Genomic DNA, 21,689 nt, shown 5'->3' on the forward strand with positions numbered 1-21,689 from the left:
GAAAGGCATAGAATGGGTGGAGGAGTTGGCCTGCAGAGAATAGACTGATTCATAAAAAGAATAAATAATAGATATGCAGATGATTAGGAGGAGAGGAAGCTATTTGGCAGGTGAATGACTTCTGGAATGCAAGCAAAAGTGGGAAGAAGGCAATGATCGGTTTTGCACATAATGGCGGCAAATCGTGTGTTAATTAACCCTTGTTTTGCCACTCTTATGAGCAAAATGGCCCTTATAAAGTGTGTGTGCATATGGGGTGGGGGGTTGCAAGTAGGCCCTTAGGCCCAGTCAGGGGTTGGAGGCAACAGTGGTGCTGCAAAAGAGACTTAAGGAAGCTCAATGTGGAAGACACAAAGGGATAAGATGAGAAGGTTTTTTTCATTTTTTAATGAAAAAATATTTTTTTAAAGCTAACCACTGGCTCGGTTGCTGCCCCTCTACTACAAACTGACATGTTTTGAGTGGGGAATTTTGAGGCCTCTAGGCATCAACTCACTGGAGCCTTTGACCCTCCAGTATGTTTTGAGTTTGAATGATCCTCTGTTAAAATACTTGTACTGCAATAATTACACAAATTTTAACAAATGAACTATATAATACTCTAAGTGGCTGTGCTAAAATAAGAGCTTATTCTCAAGCTATCAGGAACTACTTAAAGACTTCATATAAAACATTTCAAGCTGCATTCAGCAAAAGCTTGAGAAGCTGTTATTTGGGTCAATGTGTTCCACGTTTAAACCTCCTTGTGTTTACAAAGCACTAGAAGATATTCCTTGCTTGAATATACAAGGCTTAACTGTATAATGAATATTTTACAATATCCTGTTCCAATTTCAAGTCCAACAGTTCATAGTTAATTTCATGTACAAACAATTTTTTACATGATCCAGAAGTGTGGATTGTTTGGCTTAGGAAGCTGTATTAACTAGCAATTGACAGTTCTGTTTTATTATACTGATGCTGCATAATGTGGACCATTTGTTTCCTCACGCTTTCACCAAATTTTAAGTAGCAAGAGGAGCTACATTCAAACAACTAGATGCCATAGTGGCTACCCATTTCATTATACAGCGGTGAGAAATACAAAAACTGCCAAAGCACTTAGTGTCTGCCATTTACTTCACCAGAATAGACACAAAAGCATGTATATCAAACCAACTGCAAAATGACATTTCAAACTGAAAGGACAAAGGAAGAACTGTGGAGTTCTACAGAGATGGGTAAATTTATTTAACACAGAAATGGGAGAGGGAAAAACTCTCATTAGTTATGTGGGATTCTGATGTTTTACGATCAGCCTTTAAAACAAGGGATGTGTGTCGGAATCCCCAATAGCAAATTCAACATTAAAACATAAGAGAGATTTTTGGGAGACAGAGAATCTCTGCAGCTGCATACCATTAATAAAGAAAGATTTCTTAATTATGCCATAATCCATTTGTGCAAATTTTTTTTTATCCAAATACTGCTTGCCTTTCCTCTCTTTGCAGTTCATCTGCAGGAAGATGCTGCAGGCTCCTCCACTCTGTAGTCCAAGACCAATGCAGCCCAAAATAAAGCACTCCTACAAGCTTCACCCATCATGGGTGCCATTCCAACATTGTGCTCATATGAGAGATAATTGTGTGATCATGTCCACAGATTTATCATTTATCATTCCCATCTCCAAAGATGAGCTTTCTGACACACTTGTCAAGTACTTCAGAAAATATTTAGTTTCCCCTCAGAAGAACTTTATTCCAACCCCTGAGTTCACAATATTTAAATAAACAGGGGTAATAAGGGAAGTGTCACATGTACTCATAAGTCAGCAATGAGTGACGTTAGTGTGCTATTTAGCCTAACAGCTGCTGTCCTACTTTTGTGGATGGCCAAGAGGGAAAGTAAATAAGATTAAAAATAATTAAAATGCTGCGAAGAAAAGGAAGTCTATATTTTAAAATAATTCTTAACGATGTGTAGCTCTGATAAATCCTGAAATTTAATCATTTGTCAATCTTTATATAACAGGGGCTTACTTAAGCTTATCGCCCAGGTCTGCATGACTTGTGAACCACAACGCTGGATACAGCCTATCAGTCATGTCTGTCAAGTGTTGACATACTCCCTCCTTTTTTGCAGTTCCTTCAAGGCAGGGATCAAAATAGGAGACTTGGACCCAGTTCACATGTAATGCGCTATCATGGCTTAATTAACCCACATACTGCTGGGCAGGAGCAAGCAAGCGAGCACACTGACTCTGGTGTGCTCCCCACTTCCACTTTCAATTAACAGCCTACGATAGCCCTGTTCATAGGTCATTATCATGACATCCAAACCCAGATACACTGTGAGTTGTTTAGGGGTTAAACAACTCAGAGTTAACCCAACAACAAATTGTAGGTTAGCTCTGGGCTATTTAACCCATAAACAACTCAGAATGTCTAGGATCGGACATCACAATAACAACCTACGAATGGAGCAATTGTAGGTTGTTAACTGAAAGGAGTAGCGAGAAGCACGCTGGAAGCAGCGCACTCACTTGCTCCTGCCCATGACCAACAACCCATGGGTTGTTGTTACGTGTGAACTGTGCCTTGTTAAGTCACTGGCGAGCAGCCATTTATGGCTGGTGGGCTGCACTGGCTTGGTAGCTCAAATCATATAGACTTGCACAATTCCCTTTTTTCAGAAGTGACATGATATTCAACTGTCACCTGTTCTAATTTTTACCTATTGAGACTTTATTGTGCTTCAGGTCTTGAAATTTCTAATGTATTTATTTAAAATATTTTTAATACTGATTTCTCATTTATTCAAAGTATTTTTATACCGCCTTTCATCAACATTTATTCCAGGGCAGTTTACAAAAAATAAGAACAAAATTTAAGATGCAACACGGTAAAAGAGACAGAGCACTTAAATTCCTGGGCAAATAAAAAGATTTTTGCCTGGTGTGTAAAGTGTTGGTGCCAAGAATGCCTCCCTGGGGAAGGAATTCCATAACTGGCGAGTAAGAGCTAAGAAAGCCCTCTCCCTAGTTGACATCAGCCTCACTTCTGATGTGGGGAGCAATCAGAGAAGGGCACTGGCAGATGACCTTGGAGTATGGGCAGGTTGATAGGGGAGTATGCATTTCTTCAGCTACTTGGGTCCTAAACCATTTAGGGCTCATGAAAAACCCATGAAAATCTCAAAATCAGAAGCTCTCTTATGCAATTTTTTTTTTTTTGTATCAAACAATGTAACACTGTTTGTATCAAACAATGGAACTCAACCACAGTAACTCACCCATAGAAGGTGTAAGCCTCTCAAGATACTGCTTATCTTCAAGACTATACACAGTAGAAATTACTTTGGCTCCTCTGTGTTGTGCTAACTGAATAGCTATTGTACCAAATGGCTGTAGGGGAAAAATAGACTGAGCATGTACATATGTTTACACAAACACATATATTTGTTTACATATTCTTCGAGTATTGGTGAAATAAAATATATACTGTCACGATAAGCTGCACCTCCCACCCCGGTGCTCCTGATGAGGCTAGAAGCAAATTTTGGGCTCACATGCCTCATACGCTGTTCCTCTGCTGCACTCGGAATACCAGGAAAGCCTGAAAATGGTATGTTTGTACATCTTTCCTTCAGAATGGGGAACATGAGGTATTCTTAAAAATGCCTGAAGAATTTCCACATTGGCCTGAAAGCTGAAATGTGGTGCACACGTAGTCCCAAACACACAAGTTCTTAGACCAATCCGAAAATTGTAAATGTTTCTGTCTATTGACTGAAATGCAGGAGATGAAGTCTTATGTCACATGGGAGTCAATATTCCAGCAAAGAGCAGGATAAGCCATAATGCATGCAGGAGCTTGAGTTTAGCACACCTTGTACTGAAGAAGGGAGAGCTTCTAGCGGCAAAGAGCAATATAATTATTATATTTTAATCCTACTTTTCAGCTGAGAACTGATTCCAAGCCAGTCCACAGCTTTAAAAACGCAAGATACCATGCGTCTGGGGAAAGGACTTCTCAGCTGGATCTGGATCCAGATCCAATGGATGGGTGCTTGGGTACTATGCCTACACTATGCATGATGTAGTTACAAGTGTAACAAACTGAATGTTGCAGTGCATTAGTAAAATTTGGTTTCCTCTTTTTCTGGATTATGTGGAGGAAAAGCACCCACGATTTCATGGGGCTTTTCAAATCCATTCTAGCAAGACAAGCATATACTAAATCAGAGTTTAAGAAAATAACTGTTTTTCAAATATTTCATGATACTCCATTATAACTGCATTTCTTGTACCTACACTTGCTCCATCCATGACTAGCACAGTTTTTCCAGGAGAGACATAGGAAAGATAATGTAGAGCTGTGTATGCACGAACACCATCACGAATGGTCCCAGCTGACTCAAACCAGGAGACCTTTTCTGGTTTATGAGCTGTTTCACAAGAGGGAAAAAGGGTTGGATACAGATTTTAAAGCATGTTTAAAGCTTGCCATAGTTGTTTATTACTGATTTGGAAATAGAACATTCAATCTGCTGTTTCTTTGAAAGCAGAATCTACTACAAAAAATGTTTAACAGTGTTTCCCCCTCCTCCCCACAAAAGAAAATGAAATGTAAACATGGCAAATCCTACAGCTTTATTTAAGTCTGAAATTTTGTTAACAAAGCTGCAAGCTTATTGCAATTTTTACATTCAATTATTTTATAGCACGATGTCTAATGTTACAATGACTGAGTACAAATCAGGACATAAACATCTGGAGAATCAAATAACTGTTTTCAATTTTATAAAATAACTAATTATTTTGTGGTACAATGGTTTTTTAAAGTGCTATGGCAGAATTGAAAAGATGTATGTTGAGAAATGATATGGTGTAAAATAGTATCACTTTGAATAATGAAAACCCTAAAACCAGTTTCAGAGTTTATACTAGATTTGGTGGAAGTTGTTCCAAACCAGTTGGAGGTATGAAGTTACAAAAACAGGAAATGGGGAAATCTGATCTTGATTTTGATAAAATGTGGAGAGTTAGGCTGCTTAACAACCTGGAAAAAAAAGACAAGGTGAAGGCGAAGTGAGGAATATCTCTGTGATATTCAAAACATCAATGCAGAGTACTAAAGGAGATTCTTAACATTACAATGAATACTTCCACACTTTCAGTTAGTCATGCTGCAAGTGTAGTTGCATCCGTTAAATAACTTGGGAGCTTTTAACTCCAAGCTTGATTGTGTGTATTGGGCCAGGATCAAATTTGTGCTGGCAAATGTTACAAAAGCTTGCCTTTTCTGGAATCCTCTAAATAAATATTGCTTTCTTCCTCCAACATTCCATTCCCCTCCCTTCTCTGCCACTGCAACTTTTACCCCCCTCCCCAAAATTATAATGTAGATTGAAATTACTTGAAAATCTGGATCTAGATAGCACAATTACATAAGTAAGCTGAGGCAAATAAAGTCTCATATTTATAATAATAAGAGAAACTGTATGGGAGTGGGGGGAGAGCATGGAGTATACACAAACCTGTATATAGTGTTCAGATATTATTACAGCTGTCTATAGAACATAGGAAGCTACCTTATACTGAAACAGAGCATTTGTCCATCTAGTCCAGTATTGTCAACACTGACTGGCAGCGGCTCCCCAGGATTTCAGGCAGGAACTTTTCCAGCCTTACCTGGAGATACCAGGGATTGAACTTGGGACCTCCTGCATGCCATAGCTCAGTGGCAGAGCACATGCTTTGCATGCAGAAGATCCCAGGTGCAATCCCCAGCTTCTCCAGGTGTGAGCATGATTCTGTGGAGAAACAGGGCATAGGGGGATGGCTCCTTCATGTGTCCTGTTTCTCTGCAGAATAGAGCTCCTGACTGCCCACCAACCACCTATTTGGTGGGCTGTCAGAAACCTGATTCTTCTAAGAAACAAAGGGCACAAAGGAGCACATGACCTGTTTCTCTGCAGAACTGCAGCAATTTTGGCAGCAGCGGGAGAGCGGTGCAGCCTATACAGGGTTTGAGGATAGCCAATGTGGCCCCCCAACCCCCAGAAGTTACCCATCCCGAACTAAGATTTCTTTAACTGGGTTACAGTAGTACAAAGACATATGTGTTTGCAGTCCACATATTATTAGATAGCTGCTAGCAGTCCTTTATATTACAAGTGGTAAACAGATAAGTGCCACAATCCAGTGAGATCCTTTGGCATGCCAAAGGGATTGCATAAACCAAACAAACTCTTGTAACGGTATCTCCTTCCTCACTATACCGTAAACTGATTTTGATGTTCCCCTGACTTTGAAAACAACTATTTGTGATGCATCATAGGAGGTCTGCTGTTGGGAAAATATAAGCCCTGCTGGGCTTGTGGAGATAATTGTGCAAATTTCTGGATTTTAGCCAAAGTACACAGAGTTGTTTGTTTTAATGTTACCTTCTGGTGTCTTTTGCAGTGAGTACTACAAATAATAAATGCACTTCAAAGTAGGCAGTTCTATTAAACAAATTTCTAAAGTGATGGTTATACAAAATATTCAGTTTTGTGTTACAAAACAAAGGTTCCTGCAAATATCATTACTCCAATCCAGCAAGGGAGACAAAGATGCAGAAGTTTTTGATGCCTACAGGTGATGCAGATGTAAATATGCATAGATGTCTTATTGTTTGCATTACAAAATTCAATGTGCCTTCCCACCCAGGTCACTAGTTGAGTAACTAGTTTCACATGACTACAGCTGGGCTGGGGCCTATGACTTCATTGTCCTGTTAGGCAAAACAGGAAAAATAACTTTACAGGTATTTCTTTTGTCTTACGCCACACAGGAACCCGGTTTATTTATTTGTGACATTTATATACCACTTAATATAATAACATCCCTAAGCAGTTTACATATAAATATTAAAATCACATTTAAAATACGATATTAAAAGCACAATATTAAAAACAATTCCAATTACAATAAAAGCAATGCAAGGAGCAGCAAGATGGAGCAGCATGATTAATTTAATTACAATCCAGGGAAAGCCTGGGTGAACAAATGTATTTTCAGGCGGCATTTCACAGATGCCTCATTTTCTGCCTTCCAAACTGCATGGAGGAGGGTTTTCCAAAGTGTGGACGCCACTACCGAGAAGGCCTGCCATCGAGGTATTGTGAGATGACATTCCGTTAATTTTGGAATGACCAGCAAGGCCTGCTCTGACAATCTTAAAAGGTTGGCTGGGTATATATAAGGGAAGGCGGTCTGCTAGATATTCTGGTCCCAAGTTGTTTAGGACTTTGTATGACAATATCATAACCTTGTATGTGGCTTGGTAGCTAATTAGCAGCCAGTGCAGTTCTTTTAATGCACGTTATGTGAGCATAGCTGGGTGTCCCAGTGAGCACCATAGCTGCTGCATTCTGAACTGGGAAGCCTCACACAGAGCTCATTGCAGTAGTCTAACCATGAGGTTAGCAGTGCATGGATCACTGTGGCTAGGCTATCCCTATTCAGGAACAGGTGTAGTTGTTGTACCAACCAAAGTTGGTAATGGGTGCTCTGGGCCACCAAGGCCACCTGGGCCTCCAGTGACGAAGATGGATCCAGGAGCACCTTCAAACTACATATCTGCTCTTTCAGAGGGACTGCAACCTCATCCAGAACACGGAAACAGCCCATTTCCCAGACCTGGGAACAGCCAACCCATAGGGTCTCTGTCTTACTGGGATTCAGCTTCAGTTTATTAGCCCTCATTCAAGCCATAACTGCATCCAGGCACTGGTTCAGAAGGTGCACGGCCTCTCCCAATTCAGATGTCACAGAGAAACAGAGCTGGGTGTCATCAGCATACTGGTGACACCTTACCCCAAATCTCCTGATTACCGCTCCCACCGGCTTCATATAGATATTAAAATACATTGGGAACAAGACTCCACAGTTCAGCTGCCATGGGGCTGAGGCATGGTCCCCAATGCTATTCTCTGGAACTGTCTCTGCAAGTACGAGTTGAACAGTGTAAAACAGTGCCAGTGTAAAACTCCCAACTCACAGAGGTAGTCCAGGAGGATACCATGGTCAACAGTATCAAAATCTGCTGAGAGATCAAGATAAAGCAACAGGGTTGCACTCCCCCATCCCTCCCTGGAAAAAGGCTGATTCCGTCCCCAAACCAGGCCTGAAACCAGACTGGAACAGATCCAGATAATCAGTTTCATTCAAGAGCGCTGCAGCTGAGATGCCACCACTCTCTCAAGCACCTTATTCAGGAATGGGGTGTTTGTGACCCGACAACAGTTAGCACAGATCTCTGGATCCAGAGAGGGTTTTTTTTTTAGGAGTGGTCGCACCACTGCCTCCTTTAAGGCAGTAGGGACCACACCATCATGTAATGATGCATTTACCATACCCCTGATCCATCCAGTCAGTTCCCCACGGCTAGCTCGAATAAGTCATGAAGGGCAAGGGTCGAGGGAGCATGTGATGGGTCATACAGATGCAAGCATCTTGTCCACATCCTCAAGCTCCAAAACCTGAAATTGATCCCACGAAACAGGATAAGATGATGCACTGGATACCTCAACAGATACTGTATCAATAGCAGTGTTCAAGTCAGCATGAAGATGAGTGATTTTATCCTCAAACTGACTTGCAAACTCATCACAGCAGGCCTCTGAGGGTTCCACTACTGGGTTTGATGAAAGCAACCCCCGAACCACTCAGAAAAACTCAGCTGGTCAGCTACTTGAGAATGTGATGGAGGTGGCAAAGTAATCCTTCCTTGCTGCCTTCACTGCCATGCAGTAGGCATGATTATATGCTCTTACACATGCTTGAACACCTTCATGATGAGTCTTAGGCCACTTACGCTCCAGCCGTCTTCTGACCTGTTTCTTTGTTCAGTAATCCAGGGAGCTTTCCGAGCTCCAAAATGCTGAAGAGGGCACTCAGGAGCGATCATGTCAACAGCCTGTCACACCTCACAATTTCATAGTGCGACAAGGACCTCGACAGAATCACTGGCTCTGGCTACTGAGGAATCCCCCAGAGCATTCAGGAATCACTCAGATTCTTTAAGTCTATGGGGTCAGACCATCTTAATGGTTACCCAACCCCTGGAGAGAAGGACTGACACCTTGAAACCAAATTTCACCAGGAAGTGGTTTGACCATGACAATGGGGTAATTTCCAACCCCCCAATATCCAGACTGCCCCCTCAGGCCCAGAGGCAAAGGCCAGATCAAGGGTATGCCCTGCCCTATGCATTGGGCTGGTGACAAACTGAGACAGTCCCATGGTTGTCATGGAAGACATGAAGTCCTGAGCTGATCCTGTTAAGGCAGCTTCAGGATGAATGTTGAAGTCTTCCAAGACTAGAGTTCCAATAACAAAACTGAAGGAGAAAACCCCATAGGAATGATAATTGTATCCAGTTCTCCAATGACTGGAAAATATTTACTATAATTATAGGAGCCTTATAAAGTGTAAAGCACAGTCGCAACATCACTGAAGTCTACTAATAAACTCTAGTTGAGTAAGTGGATGAAATACTACCACTATATAATGACTTGACTCCAAAAATGCACATCCACAAGTGGAAACCACTTCCGCTCATGGAAGGGCTGTTTCTGACTTAGCGGAAGAGTGCTGCATGAGAAAAGTGAACTGAAATCCGGAGATGTTAAGTTAGCACAAGCCCTTGCACAACTATCTGTACAGGATTTGTCATTATTTTTCTCTGAATTCTTTAACTATTTATAGTTTAAATCCCTTATATGTTTGCAAAGCAAGCCCTAATAGTTGAGGTGCAAACACTCCCCCATTGCAAAGCAAGCCCTAATGGGTGGGGCAAAAACACTTTCCCATTGCAGAGCAAGCTTCACAACTGGGAACTGCATGTGTCCCAGCTACTAGGGCTTACTTTTCAATGGGGAATATCTCTAAAACAATATGCATCTCCTCCATCTCCCCAGAACACATGTCTAAATGTACCATGTGTACACACTACAGCCTGGATCATACATCATTACTTGCATACTGCAATGAAGTTCCATATACTTTGTTGAATAAAATCTTCCACCAGTGCTTGAGCAACAGTTTTCAGAACACTGCTAATTTTGGATGTAACCCAACACTGTTTTTCTCCTGCTTCTGATCTTTTGGATTTGCCTACAGTTTTTCTTTCTTTGGTTTGTAAAATGCGTGTTCTAACTATTACTCCAAAAGAAAACAAGAATGCCCTAGAATAAAAGATGAAAGTTGGGGGGAAATGCAAAGCTCAAAGCAAGGGTAAATGTTGCTTTCAGAAATACGTGTTTCTGAAGTTTCATGGTCAATCACCAGGAAGACTGAGTGAAGCAACAAGAGAAGAAGCTTAAGAGAAATGGATGAGTCAGCTATTGTGGTTTCTGTTTGAACATTAACTTGCTGAATAGTATGTATTCCTGCTATTGTTTAGGAAAAGTCAGATTACACAGAATTTAAGGCTTCAATGTAAGATATTAAACCTCTAAGGACACTTGAGTATTGTTCATTATCTACAAATTAAACAAGAGGTTTGACTTATGTAGTTTCTTCTTTTTAAAAGGCGTTAATTAGTTCTGTACTTATTATATTTGCTAGCTAATACAAGATACATACCTAAATAATGTTCATGAACCAGAATAACTTCACACAAACCAGACTCTTCTGAATCCAGCGGCAAAATTCCTGTGAAATCAAAACAAAACCTTCCCGCTTAAGCCAAGTAGAACAAGCATTGCATTTCCAATCTAAATCATTAGTCTGCACATCACCGTTAGCATCTTTCAGTTCTACATAATGCAGCTGCAAGAGATAAAGATGGGAACATTAGCATGCTTTGCCTAAATGTCCCTGCTGTAATAGGAACGGACAGGCTCAGAACCATATGCTCATCTCCTTCCCCCACTTATGAACACAATATTGTGGAACAGGAGTTAGAGAATCATACTTTACATAAAGTTTAAAAGGGGATCTAATTAAAATGCACTGTGACCTTCTGTAACCATGAATGATGGTTACAGAAATGAGTATTATTGAAATAAATATTATGATGTGCTTTCCTTGGAAGCTTACTCATCAATGAACCCTAAGGCTTCCAGGCAGCAAACATGGCAAAACACCATGATAATTCTGTTTTCACTGTGGGGCTGGACAGTTGGTAGAGGTCATTAATCTTTTGGAAGTCCTGGCCTATTTAGATAATCTTATTGTCTTTAAAAATACCCTAGACCAGGAGAGGACAACCTTTTTTTCCTCAAGGGCTGCATTTCCTCAGAGATAATATGTTGGGGGCTGCATGTTGGTTGTGGGTGGGGCCAAAGCCACCCTCCTCCCCACACCATCTTAAGATCACCCACCACTCATACTCAGAGTTCCTCTCTTTTATTCTCTCAAGATTCTTAAGACAGAAAGAGATTGAGAAACAGTGTGGGGTGGTGGTGATCTTATCATCACCATCAGTCTCTCATTCTCTCTCTTATACACACACAGGCATGTGCCTTCCCTTGTTGTTCAGTCCTTCAGTCGTATCTTGACTCTTCGTGACCCCATGGACCATAGCACGCCAGGCCTTCCTGTCCTGCGCTCTCTCCCGGAGTGTGCTCAAGTCCATGTGCCTTCCCTAGCACATTGTATATTTCTTAATTGTTCATGAGATAAGATGGGAGCTTTAACAGCTACACACCTCCATCCATTCACAATATTTATTCTCAGCACCCCATCCACTTTCTCAACGGTCATCTCTCTCTCTCTCTCTCTCTCACACACACACACACACACACACACACAGAGAGAGAGAGAGAGAGAAAGAGAGAGAGAGAGAGAGAAGGCTTTGGAAAGTATGGGTTCAGGAGGATCCACACTTTTCAAAGTGCTATTCATTACTTGCTTGGGCAGGGAGAGGGCTGCTGCCTCCCTGCCCTGAGAAGGGAAGGCTTGGGTAGAGCCTGCCAGAGGTGCCACGGGCTGCATAAAATGTGGCTGGTGGCCGCATGTGACCTATAAGCCTGTATACGATTCCTAGTGTATAAGTGTACAGTCTGAGGTTGTCCCCATATATGTTCAGTTTTGTTTGACATCCATCAAGTATGTTGGCCATGTTGTATCAGATTGGATAGCTCCACACTGAATGCACTGAATTTCTGGCCTTGATCTGATGACCTGCTGAGTTTCCAGTGTTTCTAGGATTTGTGGATATTACTACAGATTTGTGAAGGACTGTGCTAAAATTGTGTGATTCCTACTTAATTACTTTCCTTCCCATCTCAAAGTCCCCCACCCATTTTATCGGTAATTTGCATTACATTTATTGGAGTATACAATGGTGTAAGTGTGCAAGGTGCAACTGCATGAATTTAAAATCCATGCATACTCTTTCAGCAGAAGAAACTATATTTGTATGGGAAATGCATACAGCAGTTAGTTTTAGAATAGCAAAGAAGAAAAGTGAAATGGAATGTGATAATACTGCTGGTAAAAGTGCCCACTTGTTAAATTTATGGGCAGGGAAGAAGGTTGGAACAGAATCAGCCCTTCTAGTAATTTTTGTTTTGCTTCTCCATTTTCTCCTTATCTTCCATATCAGCAAATAAACTGGGAAGCACAGTATATGATACTCACTGGAGGGGCAGTTAGTTCTGGCATTTTATCTCATACACAACTGAGAAACACACAATGTTGTGCTAGGGAAAGCATATGCCTCTTTAGAGAACCCAATGCACAAACATTTAGCTCTATCAAAACTTGGATTTTGATCATGATCAAGGCTAACAAAAGCATGTGAAGAACCATAGCTTAAAACATCTACACTGCCACTCAAGGGTGGGAACATCTTTGTCCTCTAGTAGATTAATGGTCTACTAACTGAATGCAGAGTTCCAGAGAATAGCAAGGAGAGACAAGAAGGCCTTCTTAAATGAACAATGCAAAGAAATCGAGGAAAACAACAGAATGGGAAAGACTAGAGATCTCTTCAAGAAAATTGGAGATCTCAAGGGAACGTTTTGTGCAAAGACGGGCATGATAAAGGACAAAGAAGGCAGGGACCTAACAGAAGCAGATGAGATTAAGAAGAGGTGGCAAGAATACACAGAAGAACTATACAGGAAAGATCTGAATGTCCCTGATAGCCATGATAGTGCGGTCACTGAACTTGAGCCAGACATCCTAGAGAGTGAAGTCAAGTGGGCCTTAGGAAGCATTAGTAACAACAAAGCTAGCGGAGATGACAGTATTCCAGCCGAGCTATTTAAAATCCTAAAAGATGATGCTGTTAAAGTGCTGCATTCAATATGCCAACAAATCTGGAACACTCAACAGTGGCCACAAGACTGGAAAAGGTCAGTTTACATTCCAGTTCCAAAGAAGGGCAACGCCAAAGAGTGTTCAAACTACCGCACAATTGCGCTCATTTCACATGCCAGCAAGGTGATGCTCAAAATCCTACAAGCTAGGCTTCAGCAGTATGCGAACCGAGAACTACCGGAAGTACAAGCTGGGTTTCGAAGAGGCAGAGGAACTAGAGATCAAATCGCCAACATTCGCTGCATCATGGAGAAAGCAAGAGAATTCCAGAAAAACGTCTATTTCTGCTTCATTGACTACGCTAAAGCCTTTGATTGTGTGGATCACAACAAACTGTGGCAAATTCTTAAAGTGATGGGAGTACCAGACCACCTTACCTGTCTCCTGAGAAACCTGTACGAGGGTCAAGAAGCAACAGTAAGAACCAGACATGGAACAACCGATTGGTTCAAAATTGGGAAAGGAGTACGACAAGGCTGCATATTGTCACCCTGCTTATTTAACTTATATGCAGAGTACATCATGAGAAATGCCGGGTTGGATGAATCAGAGGTCGGAATTAAGATTGCTGGGAGAATTATCAACAACCTCCGATATGCAGACGATACCACCCTAATGGCAGAAAGCGAAGAGGATCTAAAGAGCCTCTTGTTGAGGGTGAAAGAGGAGAGTGCCAAAGCTGGTTTGAAACTCCACATTAAAAAAACGAAGATCATGGCATCTGGCCCCATCACTTCCTGGCATATAGAAGGGGAAGAAATGGAAGCAGTGACAGATTTTATTTTCTTGGGCTCCAAGATCACCGCAGACGGTGACTGTAGCCATGAAATTAAAAGACGCTTGCTCCTTGGGAGGAAAGCTATGGCAAACCTAGACAGCATAGTAAGAAGCAGAGACATCACCTTGCCGACAAAGGTCCGTCTAATCAAAGCTATGGTTTTCCCAGTAGTAATGTATGGCTGTGAGAGCTGGACTATAAGGAAGGCTGAGCGCCTAAGAATTGATGCTTTCGAACTGTGGTGCTGGAGAAGACTCTTACGAGTCCCCTGGACTGCAAGGAGGTCAAATCAGTCCATCCTAAAGGAAATCAACCCTGAGTGCTCATTGGAAGGACAGATAATGAAGCTGAAGCTCCAATATTTTGGCCACCTAATGCGAAGAGAAAACTCCCTGGAAAAGACCCTGATGCTGGGAAAGACTGAAGGCAAAAGGAGAAGGGGACGGCAGAGGATGAGATGGCTAGATAGCATCACGGATGCAATGAATATGAACTTGAGCACACTCCGGGAGAGAGCGCAGGACAGGAAGGCCTGGCGTGCTATGGTCCATGGGGTCACGAAGAGTCGGACACGACTGAACGACTGAACAACAACAAATTTCTGATAGACCACCTAGTGCCTGTTGTTGCTAAGGGTCTTGCAAAGAGTGCTGGACTAGGTGGACCTTGGTCTGATCCAGCAAGTTACTTATGTTTATTTGGTCTTAAGTCAGACTGCATATTCAGGATCACTTCCCATAGGTAAGTTATGACTTAACTGTTAAGAGATCCTGAGCATGCACTCTTAATTATAAACCTATCGTATCAGTGTATCATGGGGATCCTAGTAAAACAAAAACAATAGGAGACAAAGCAAAACTGAAGTCCCAACTTTCATTTGACCGAATTGATTTAAGTAGGGTGATTCATAATGTTAATACATGGACTTCTGGGATTAAAGCCTAAACCAGGAGTGGGCAGTACATGGGCCATGGGTCGCATGAAGCACCCCCTACTCCCCATCACAGTCACCAAAATTTGGTAGTGCAGCAGTAGAGAAAAAGTGGCAAAACAAACCCTTTTGTAAACGATAAAGTGTCAGTTTGGATAAAGCAGCAGCAGCAAAAAAGAGCAATTTTGCTTTAAAAGAGCCCCTTTGGCACTGCTCATGAGCTGCCGGTTTATCCTTCTAAAAGGGGGGTTATTTTCTGCTTTTTTCCCACCACTGTCGCACAACCAAATTTTGGCAGCATGTTTGGTGGCACAGGGACAGGGGTGCAGCCCCCAGTTGGGTCCAGGGAGGCAATGCAGTTCCCCAACCCCTGGAAGTTGCCCGCCACTGGCCTAAATAGTTTAAAGTGATAAATTGACTATCCCTCATCTAACCACCTTATAAGAGATAGATTAAGCAGCAACTCCCCCAACTTTTCTGATTATCTGAATACACTATGTGCCCTCATGTAGCCCAGTGTCAACATGTGCCTGCATGATTTAGATGTGGAAGCCCAGGCTCAAATCTATGCTCAGACATAAGGCTTGCAGGCTTTGGACAAGTCACCATCTCCCGCTCCGGCCCAAGGCATGTTGCCACCTCAAGAGAGGCAGCAGTGCTGCCCCTGGTGCTGGTGCCACTGGCACCTCCCCACATGGCCTGGGTGGCGGCACTGGCAGCTGCTGCACCACCTCCCTCCCTCCCTGCTTGGCTGGCCAGCCAGCCACTTGTGCCAAGGTGGTGGTTCCCGCTCCCCACCACTCGCCGGCTGCTGCCACCTTCTGCCCCAGCTGCAGGACTCCTGGAAGACTTGTCTGAAATATTGCAAGTGATCCCAGCCACTCCCGTGTGAGTTCCCAGGAGCCCCGCGGCTGGGGCAGAAGGTAGGAGTGGCCAGGGGAGCAGTGGGGAGGGGGAGCCACTGCCACTTCCTGGGTGCAACCTGTTGGCCAGCTGGCTTGCCAAGCAGGGAGGGAGGTGGCGAGGCAGTAGTAGTTGGCTAGCTGGCTGCCTGGCTAGCTAAGCAGGTGGCGGGCCCTTTGGATGGGGAGAGCAGTGCAATTCACCACTCTTCCCTCACCAGGCTGCATCATTGTAGGGCCAGCCCTGACCATCTCTCACTCTAAACCTAACCTACCTTCACAGTGGTGTTGAAAAGCCAAAATAGTTTTCTGAGATCCAAGGAAGAGTGGGATACAAAGGTTACAAATAAATGATCCCAGATCAACAGTGCTCCCATTAGATTTTAATCAACCAAAGAGTTTGAAAGTCCCCTAAACTTTGGTGCGAGGGAATAACATAGTTCAGATTGAAAAACCCAATATTAAGAACTAGCCTATGTGAAAACTAACAAAAAGGCCCTTAATAACAGATGTTTATACCCCGATGCAATTCTTATAGTTTAAAAGCTTTAGCTGATTAGATAAAGCTGTAACTTACCCACTATTTCATCATGTGGCTGAAAGGAGGTCACTTTATTTCCAACTTGAAAAAGAACATAAAGGGATAATAAAACAGAGAAACTACTGTACTTTTAAAGAAATTAATATCTGCTAACAATAATTTACAACATATACTTCCAGGTGCAATTGATGGTCCCCAGTAAGGTATCTGTATTGAGAAAGGGAAGGTCAATATTAAGGTCCATGGAGGAGAAAGGGGAAGAAAAATATTCTTTCGGGTCAAGGGCCTTCCCTCCAGTACACTGAGAAAGGGAGTAATGTGTGGAGGGGGTGGGGTGGGGTATTGCATTCTTGAGTGGAAAACACAGAAATGCATACAGTACTGGAGGGGGTGGGGATATCACCAAGTTAAACTTCCCAATTCAAATGCAAAAGCCATTCCCAAAGAGAAACACATCCACAAGTCCATAAACAGGTAGCAACCCTGCAGAAAGGCACTTGAAGGACAAAGAACTAAAGGGACTCATGCAAATGAGTTGAAACACAAGAAGCAGTGAAACACAAAATCCCCAGGGTCATTGCTAGCATGAGGTGGGGAAAAAAATCTTCTGACCTAAGGCAAACAGCTATACTGAGTATAAGCAAAACGAATCTAACAATCAAAAAGAAGAAATGTAACTGGGTGCATCTGAATCCCACTCAATATCCTACCTCTGGTTATAGCAACTCTTAATTTCCTAGAGCAGGGCTGTACAACCTATGAACCAAGAAAGCCAATAACATAGATAGTTGCCCAGCAGGGGCTCGATAAAATTCCTGCTTATGTTGTATATCTGGAACTAAAAAAACTGACAGAATACAATATATGGCTGGTAGTTTGACTTTATGGGTCGCAAGTTGGGCAGACCTGTTCTAAAGATGTTGGGGAGAAAGTCACACGCAAAAGCAAAAGTCCTTCCGAATCTCTACCAGTCTCAACCAATCTGCATGCTTCCTGTACAGACAAAAGAGTGCAAGTGTGCAAAGGGTGCAGATGTCAGAAGTCAGAAAACTCAGGTAGGAAATAGAAGCACACAACCTATCTGGCTGGGTATTCACAGCAAACTGGGTTCTGAGGTGCAGTTCTCATATAAGAACATAAGAAGAGCCAGGCTGGATCAGACCAAGGGTCCATCTAGTCCAGCATTCTGTTCACACACTGGCCAACCAGCTGCCTACAGGAAACCACAAGCAGGACATGAGTACAACAGCACCATCCTGCCCATGTTCTTCAGCAACTGGTGTACACAGGCATACCACCTCAGGTACTGGAGATAGCCCACAAGCCTAGTAGCCATGGATAGACTTCTCCTCCAGGAATTTGTCTAACCCCCTTTTAAAGCCATCCAAGTTGGTGGCCATCACTACATTTTGTGGTAGCGAATTCCATAATTTAGCTATGCGTGTGTGAAGTACTTCCTTTTATCTGTCTTGAATCTCCCACCAATCGGCTTCATGGGATGACCTCAGGTTCTAGTATTGTGTGAGAGGGAGAAAAAAAGTCTCCCTATCCACATTTTCCACCCCATGCATAATTTTGTAGACCTTTATCATGTCTCCCCTTACCCTCCTTTTTCCAAGGTAAACAGTCCCAGCTGTTGTAACCTTCCCTCATAGGGGAGATGCTCCAGCCCCTTGATCATTTTATTTGTCCTTTTCTGTACTTTTTCCAGCTCTACAATATTGCTTTCTAGGTGTGGTGACCAGAACTGTACACAGTATTCCAAGTGTGGTTGCACCATAGATTTGTTTAGCAGCAGTATGATATTGGCAGTTTTATTCTCAATTCCTTTTCTAATTATGCCTAACATCGAGTTTGCCTTTTTGACAGTGGCCGCACACTGGGTTGACATCTTGATTGAGCTGTCCATGACAACCCCAAGATCTTTTTCCTGGTCGGTCACCGCTAGCTCAGATCCTATCAGGCTATACTTGAAGATGGATTTTTTTGCCCCAATGTGCATCACTTTACACTTGCTTACATTGAACCGCATTTGCCATTTGGATGCCCATTCTCCCAGTTTGGAGAGATCCTTTTGGAGCTCTTCACAATCCCTTTTTGTTTTAACCACTCTAAATAATTTGGTATCATCAGCAAACGTGGCCACTTCACTGCTCGCTCCTAATTCCAGATCATTTATGAACAGGTTGAAAAGCATTGGTTCCAGTACAGATCCCTGTGGGACCCCACTATTTACTTCCCTCCATTGGGAGAATTTACCATTTATTCCTACTCTCTGCTTTCTGTTCTTTAACCAGTTACTGATCCATAAGAGGACCTCTTATTCCATGACTGCTAAGTTTGCTCAGGAGTCTTTGGTGAAGGTCTTTGTCAAAAGCCTTTTGGAAGTCCAAGTAAACAACATCTACCAGATCACCGCTGTCTACATGTCTATTGACACACTCAAAGAACTCAAAAAGGTTAGTGAGACAGGACTTACTTTTGCAGAAGCGGTGTTGATTCTTTTTCAGCAGGGCTTGTCCTTCTATATGCTTACTAATTTGATCTTTAATAATGCTTTCAACCAATTTACCTGGAACAGACGTTAAGCTGACAGGCCTGCAATTTCCTGGATCCCTTTTTAAAAATTGGTTTTTTTTCATATGGACATTGAACTTCAAACTCTCAAAGAATACCATATGTCTTCAACATCATTGCGATACCAACTTATCTATAATTGCTGCAGAAAAGATTAAGAATATCAATACAAGATATAAAAGAATACCCGTCAAGGTCTATGTAAGTAGACAATTGTCAAGGAAGTCCAACACAGTCACATTTGACTTCAAAACAGGAAATTTCAAAAAATTGAAAGCACTGGTAAAGGAAAATTGAAAAGGAAAGACAAGATGGTCAAGTCTCCCCGGAATGCTTGGGGGTTATTTAAAAACATAATAATAGAAGCTCAACTAGAATGTATCACACAGATCAGGAAAGGTATCAGCAAATCCAAGAAGACACCAGTGTGATTAATGAGCAGAGTAAGGGAAGCTATTTGAGATGAGAAAGCTTCTTCAAAAAATGGAAGTCTTGCCCAAATGAGAACAAAAAAGAACAGAAACTTAGGAAAAAGGAATGCAAGCAGACAATAAGGCAGGGAGAGGAAACCTGTTCCCTTCCAAATGTTTTGAACAACAACTCTCATCAGCCAAAGCCAGCATGGCCAATGGTCAAGGGATTATGATAATTGTAGTCCAAAACATTTGGAGGGTACCAGGTTGTCTACCCCTGCAATAAGAGATGTAAAATTTGAGGAACATATTGCTAAAAACATTAAGACTAACAATAAAAAAACTAATTATATCAGAAGCAGGAAACTAGCTACAGTGGCAGTTGAACTGCTGGACAACAAGCGAATTAAAGGTGTTCTAAGGGAGGATAATGAAACAGCAAAGAAACAAAATTAATTATTTGCACGTTTTCTCTGCAGAAGATGTAGGGCAGATACCCATGCCTGAACTGACAATTTTTAGACGGGAGTCTGAGGAACTGAGGCAAATAGTGATGACAAGAGATGAAGTTCTAGACCTCACTTACAAATTAAAAACAAACAAACCAACAGCTCCACCCAATCCACTCATGAATTCTTAAATGTGAAATTGCTGATCTTCTAACAAAAATATGTAAAACTGATGATCAGCTTCCATACTGGAAAGTGGCCAGTGTAACAACTTTTTAAAAGGGAACCAGAAATTGCAGACTAGTTAGCTTAATATCTGCCTGAGTAAATTGGTGGAAACCATTATAAAAGATAAAATTATCAGGCATACAGAAGGAAAAGTTGTTGAAGAAGAATCAACATGACTTCTGCAAAGGTAAGTCCTGATCCACTAACCTTTGAGAATTCTTTGGGAGTATCAACTAGTACGTAGATGGGGTGATTCAGTAGACACTGACAGAGTCCTTTAGTGAACACACTTAGCAGTAATGGGATAAGGGGATGGGTCCTCTTATAGATTGGTTAAAGGACAGGAAGAAGAGAGTAAGTGGACAGTTGTCACAGTGGAGGAAAGGACCACAAGGACCAGTGCTTTTAAACTAGTCATAAATTATCTGCGGTTAGGGTTGAACAGTAAGGTGGTCAAGTTGCAGATGACACTGAATTATTTATGGTGGTAAAAACAAAAAGGGATTGCAAAGAGCTCCAAATGGATCTCTCCAAATTGAATGAATGGGTATTAAAATAGCAAAAGAGGTTGAATGAATGTGTGTGTAAAATGATAGACATTGGGGCAAGAAATCCTAACTTCACATATACAGTGATGGTGTCTGAGCTGGAGGTGACTGACCAGGAAAGAGATTTTGGTGGGGAGATGGATAGCTCAATGAAAACACTGCCCCATGGTGCAACAGCTGTGAAAAAGGTGAATTCCATGTTAAAGATCATTGGAAAAGGTATTGAAAATAAAACTAACAATATCATATTGCTGTTATGCAAATCTATGGCATGATCACACTTAGAATACTGGGTTGTATACAATGTTAATCCTACTTAGAGTAGACCCATTCAGATGACTATGACTTAAATTAAGACTATTATTGGATACAACCCATTATGAACATTTGTGGTTGCTGCAATTGTAGAGTTGGAAAAGTACAGAAAAGGGTAATAGGGAGTTGGAGCGACTCCTCTACTAGGAAAGAGTGGTGTTATTTTGTTTAGAAGAAAGGCAAATAAGGGTGGGGGGACATAGTAGAGGTATATAAAATTATGCATGGCATGGAAAAAGCGGATAACAGGTTTTTCTCCCTTTCTCATAATAGGAGAACTTGGAATCATCCAATGAAGCTGAATGGTGGAAGATTCAGGACAGTAAAAAGGAAGTATGTCTTATTTTATTTATTTATTTACTACATTTCTATACTGCCCAATAGTCGAAGCTCTCTGGGCAGTTCACAACAATTAAAACCGTAAAATACTCCATTAAATGCATTATAAAAGTTTAAAAGTTTAAAACTACAGTATAAAAGTATTTTATTCACACAGTGCATAATTAAACTATGGAATTTTCTTCCCCAGCATGTGCTTATGGCTACCAACTTAGATGGCTTTAAAACAGGATTAGATAAATTCATGGAGGTTAAGCTATTAATGGCTAGTAGTCATGATGGATATCGGGCAGAGGCAGCACATCTCTGAATATCAGTGACTAGGTAACAACAACAGGAGGGCTATTGCCCTGTTTTTCTTGTGGGCTTCT

The 21,689-nt window shown here is 41.8% G+C and overlaps 1 protein-coding gene across 5 annotated transcripts in view; it reads right to left on the minus strand.

Moving 5' to 3' along the window:
• Positions 1-21,689, minus strand: part of CRYZL1 (crystallin zeta like 1) — a 49,452-nt gene that overhangs the window by 16,799 nt on the left and 10,964 nt on the right. For 4 of the 5 annotated variants that reach the window (XR_014789104.1, XM_084843662.1, XM_084843660.1 and 1 more), the window contains exons 5-8: positions 16,486-16,530; positions 10,613-10,681; positions 4,292-4,425; positions 3,271-3,382 (exon numbers count right to left, since the gene is read on the minus strand). Coding sequence is in view for 4 of the 5 variants with exons in the window: in XM_084843662.1 (XP_084699788.1) it covers positions 3,271-3,382; positions 4,292-4,425; positions 10,613-10,681; positions 16,486-16,530 (360 nt within the window). In the remaining variant the exon portion in view is untranslated. The remainder of the gene's footprint in view (positions 1-3,270; positions 3,383-4,291; positions 4,426-10,612; positions 10,682-16,485; positions 16,531-21,689) is intronic. The other variant, XM_084843663.1, reaches the window with a different exon arrangement.

This window comes from Heloderma suspectum, chromosome 3, assembly GCF_057233095.1.
Source record: "Heloderma suspectum isolate Gila_16-S chromosome 3, 16-S_ref, whole genome shotgun sequence".
Classification (NCBI taxonomy): Eukaryota; Metazoa; Chordata; class Lepidosauria; order Squamata; family Helodermatidae; genus Heloderma; species Heloderma suspectum.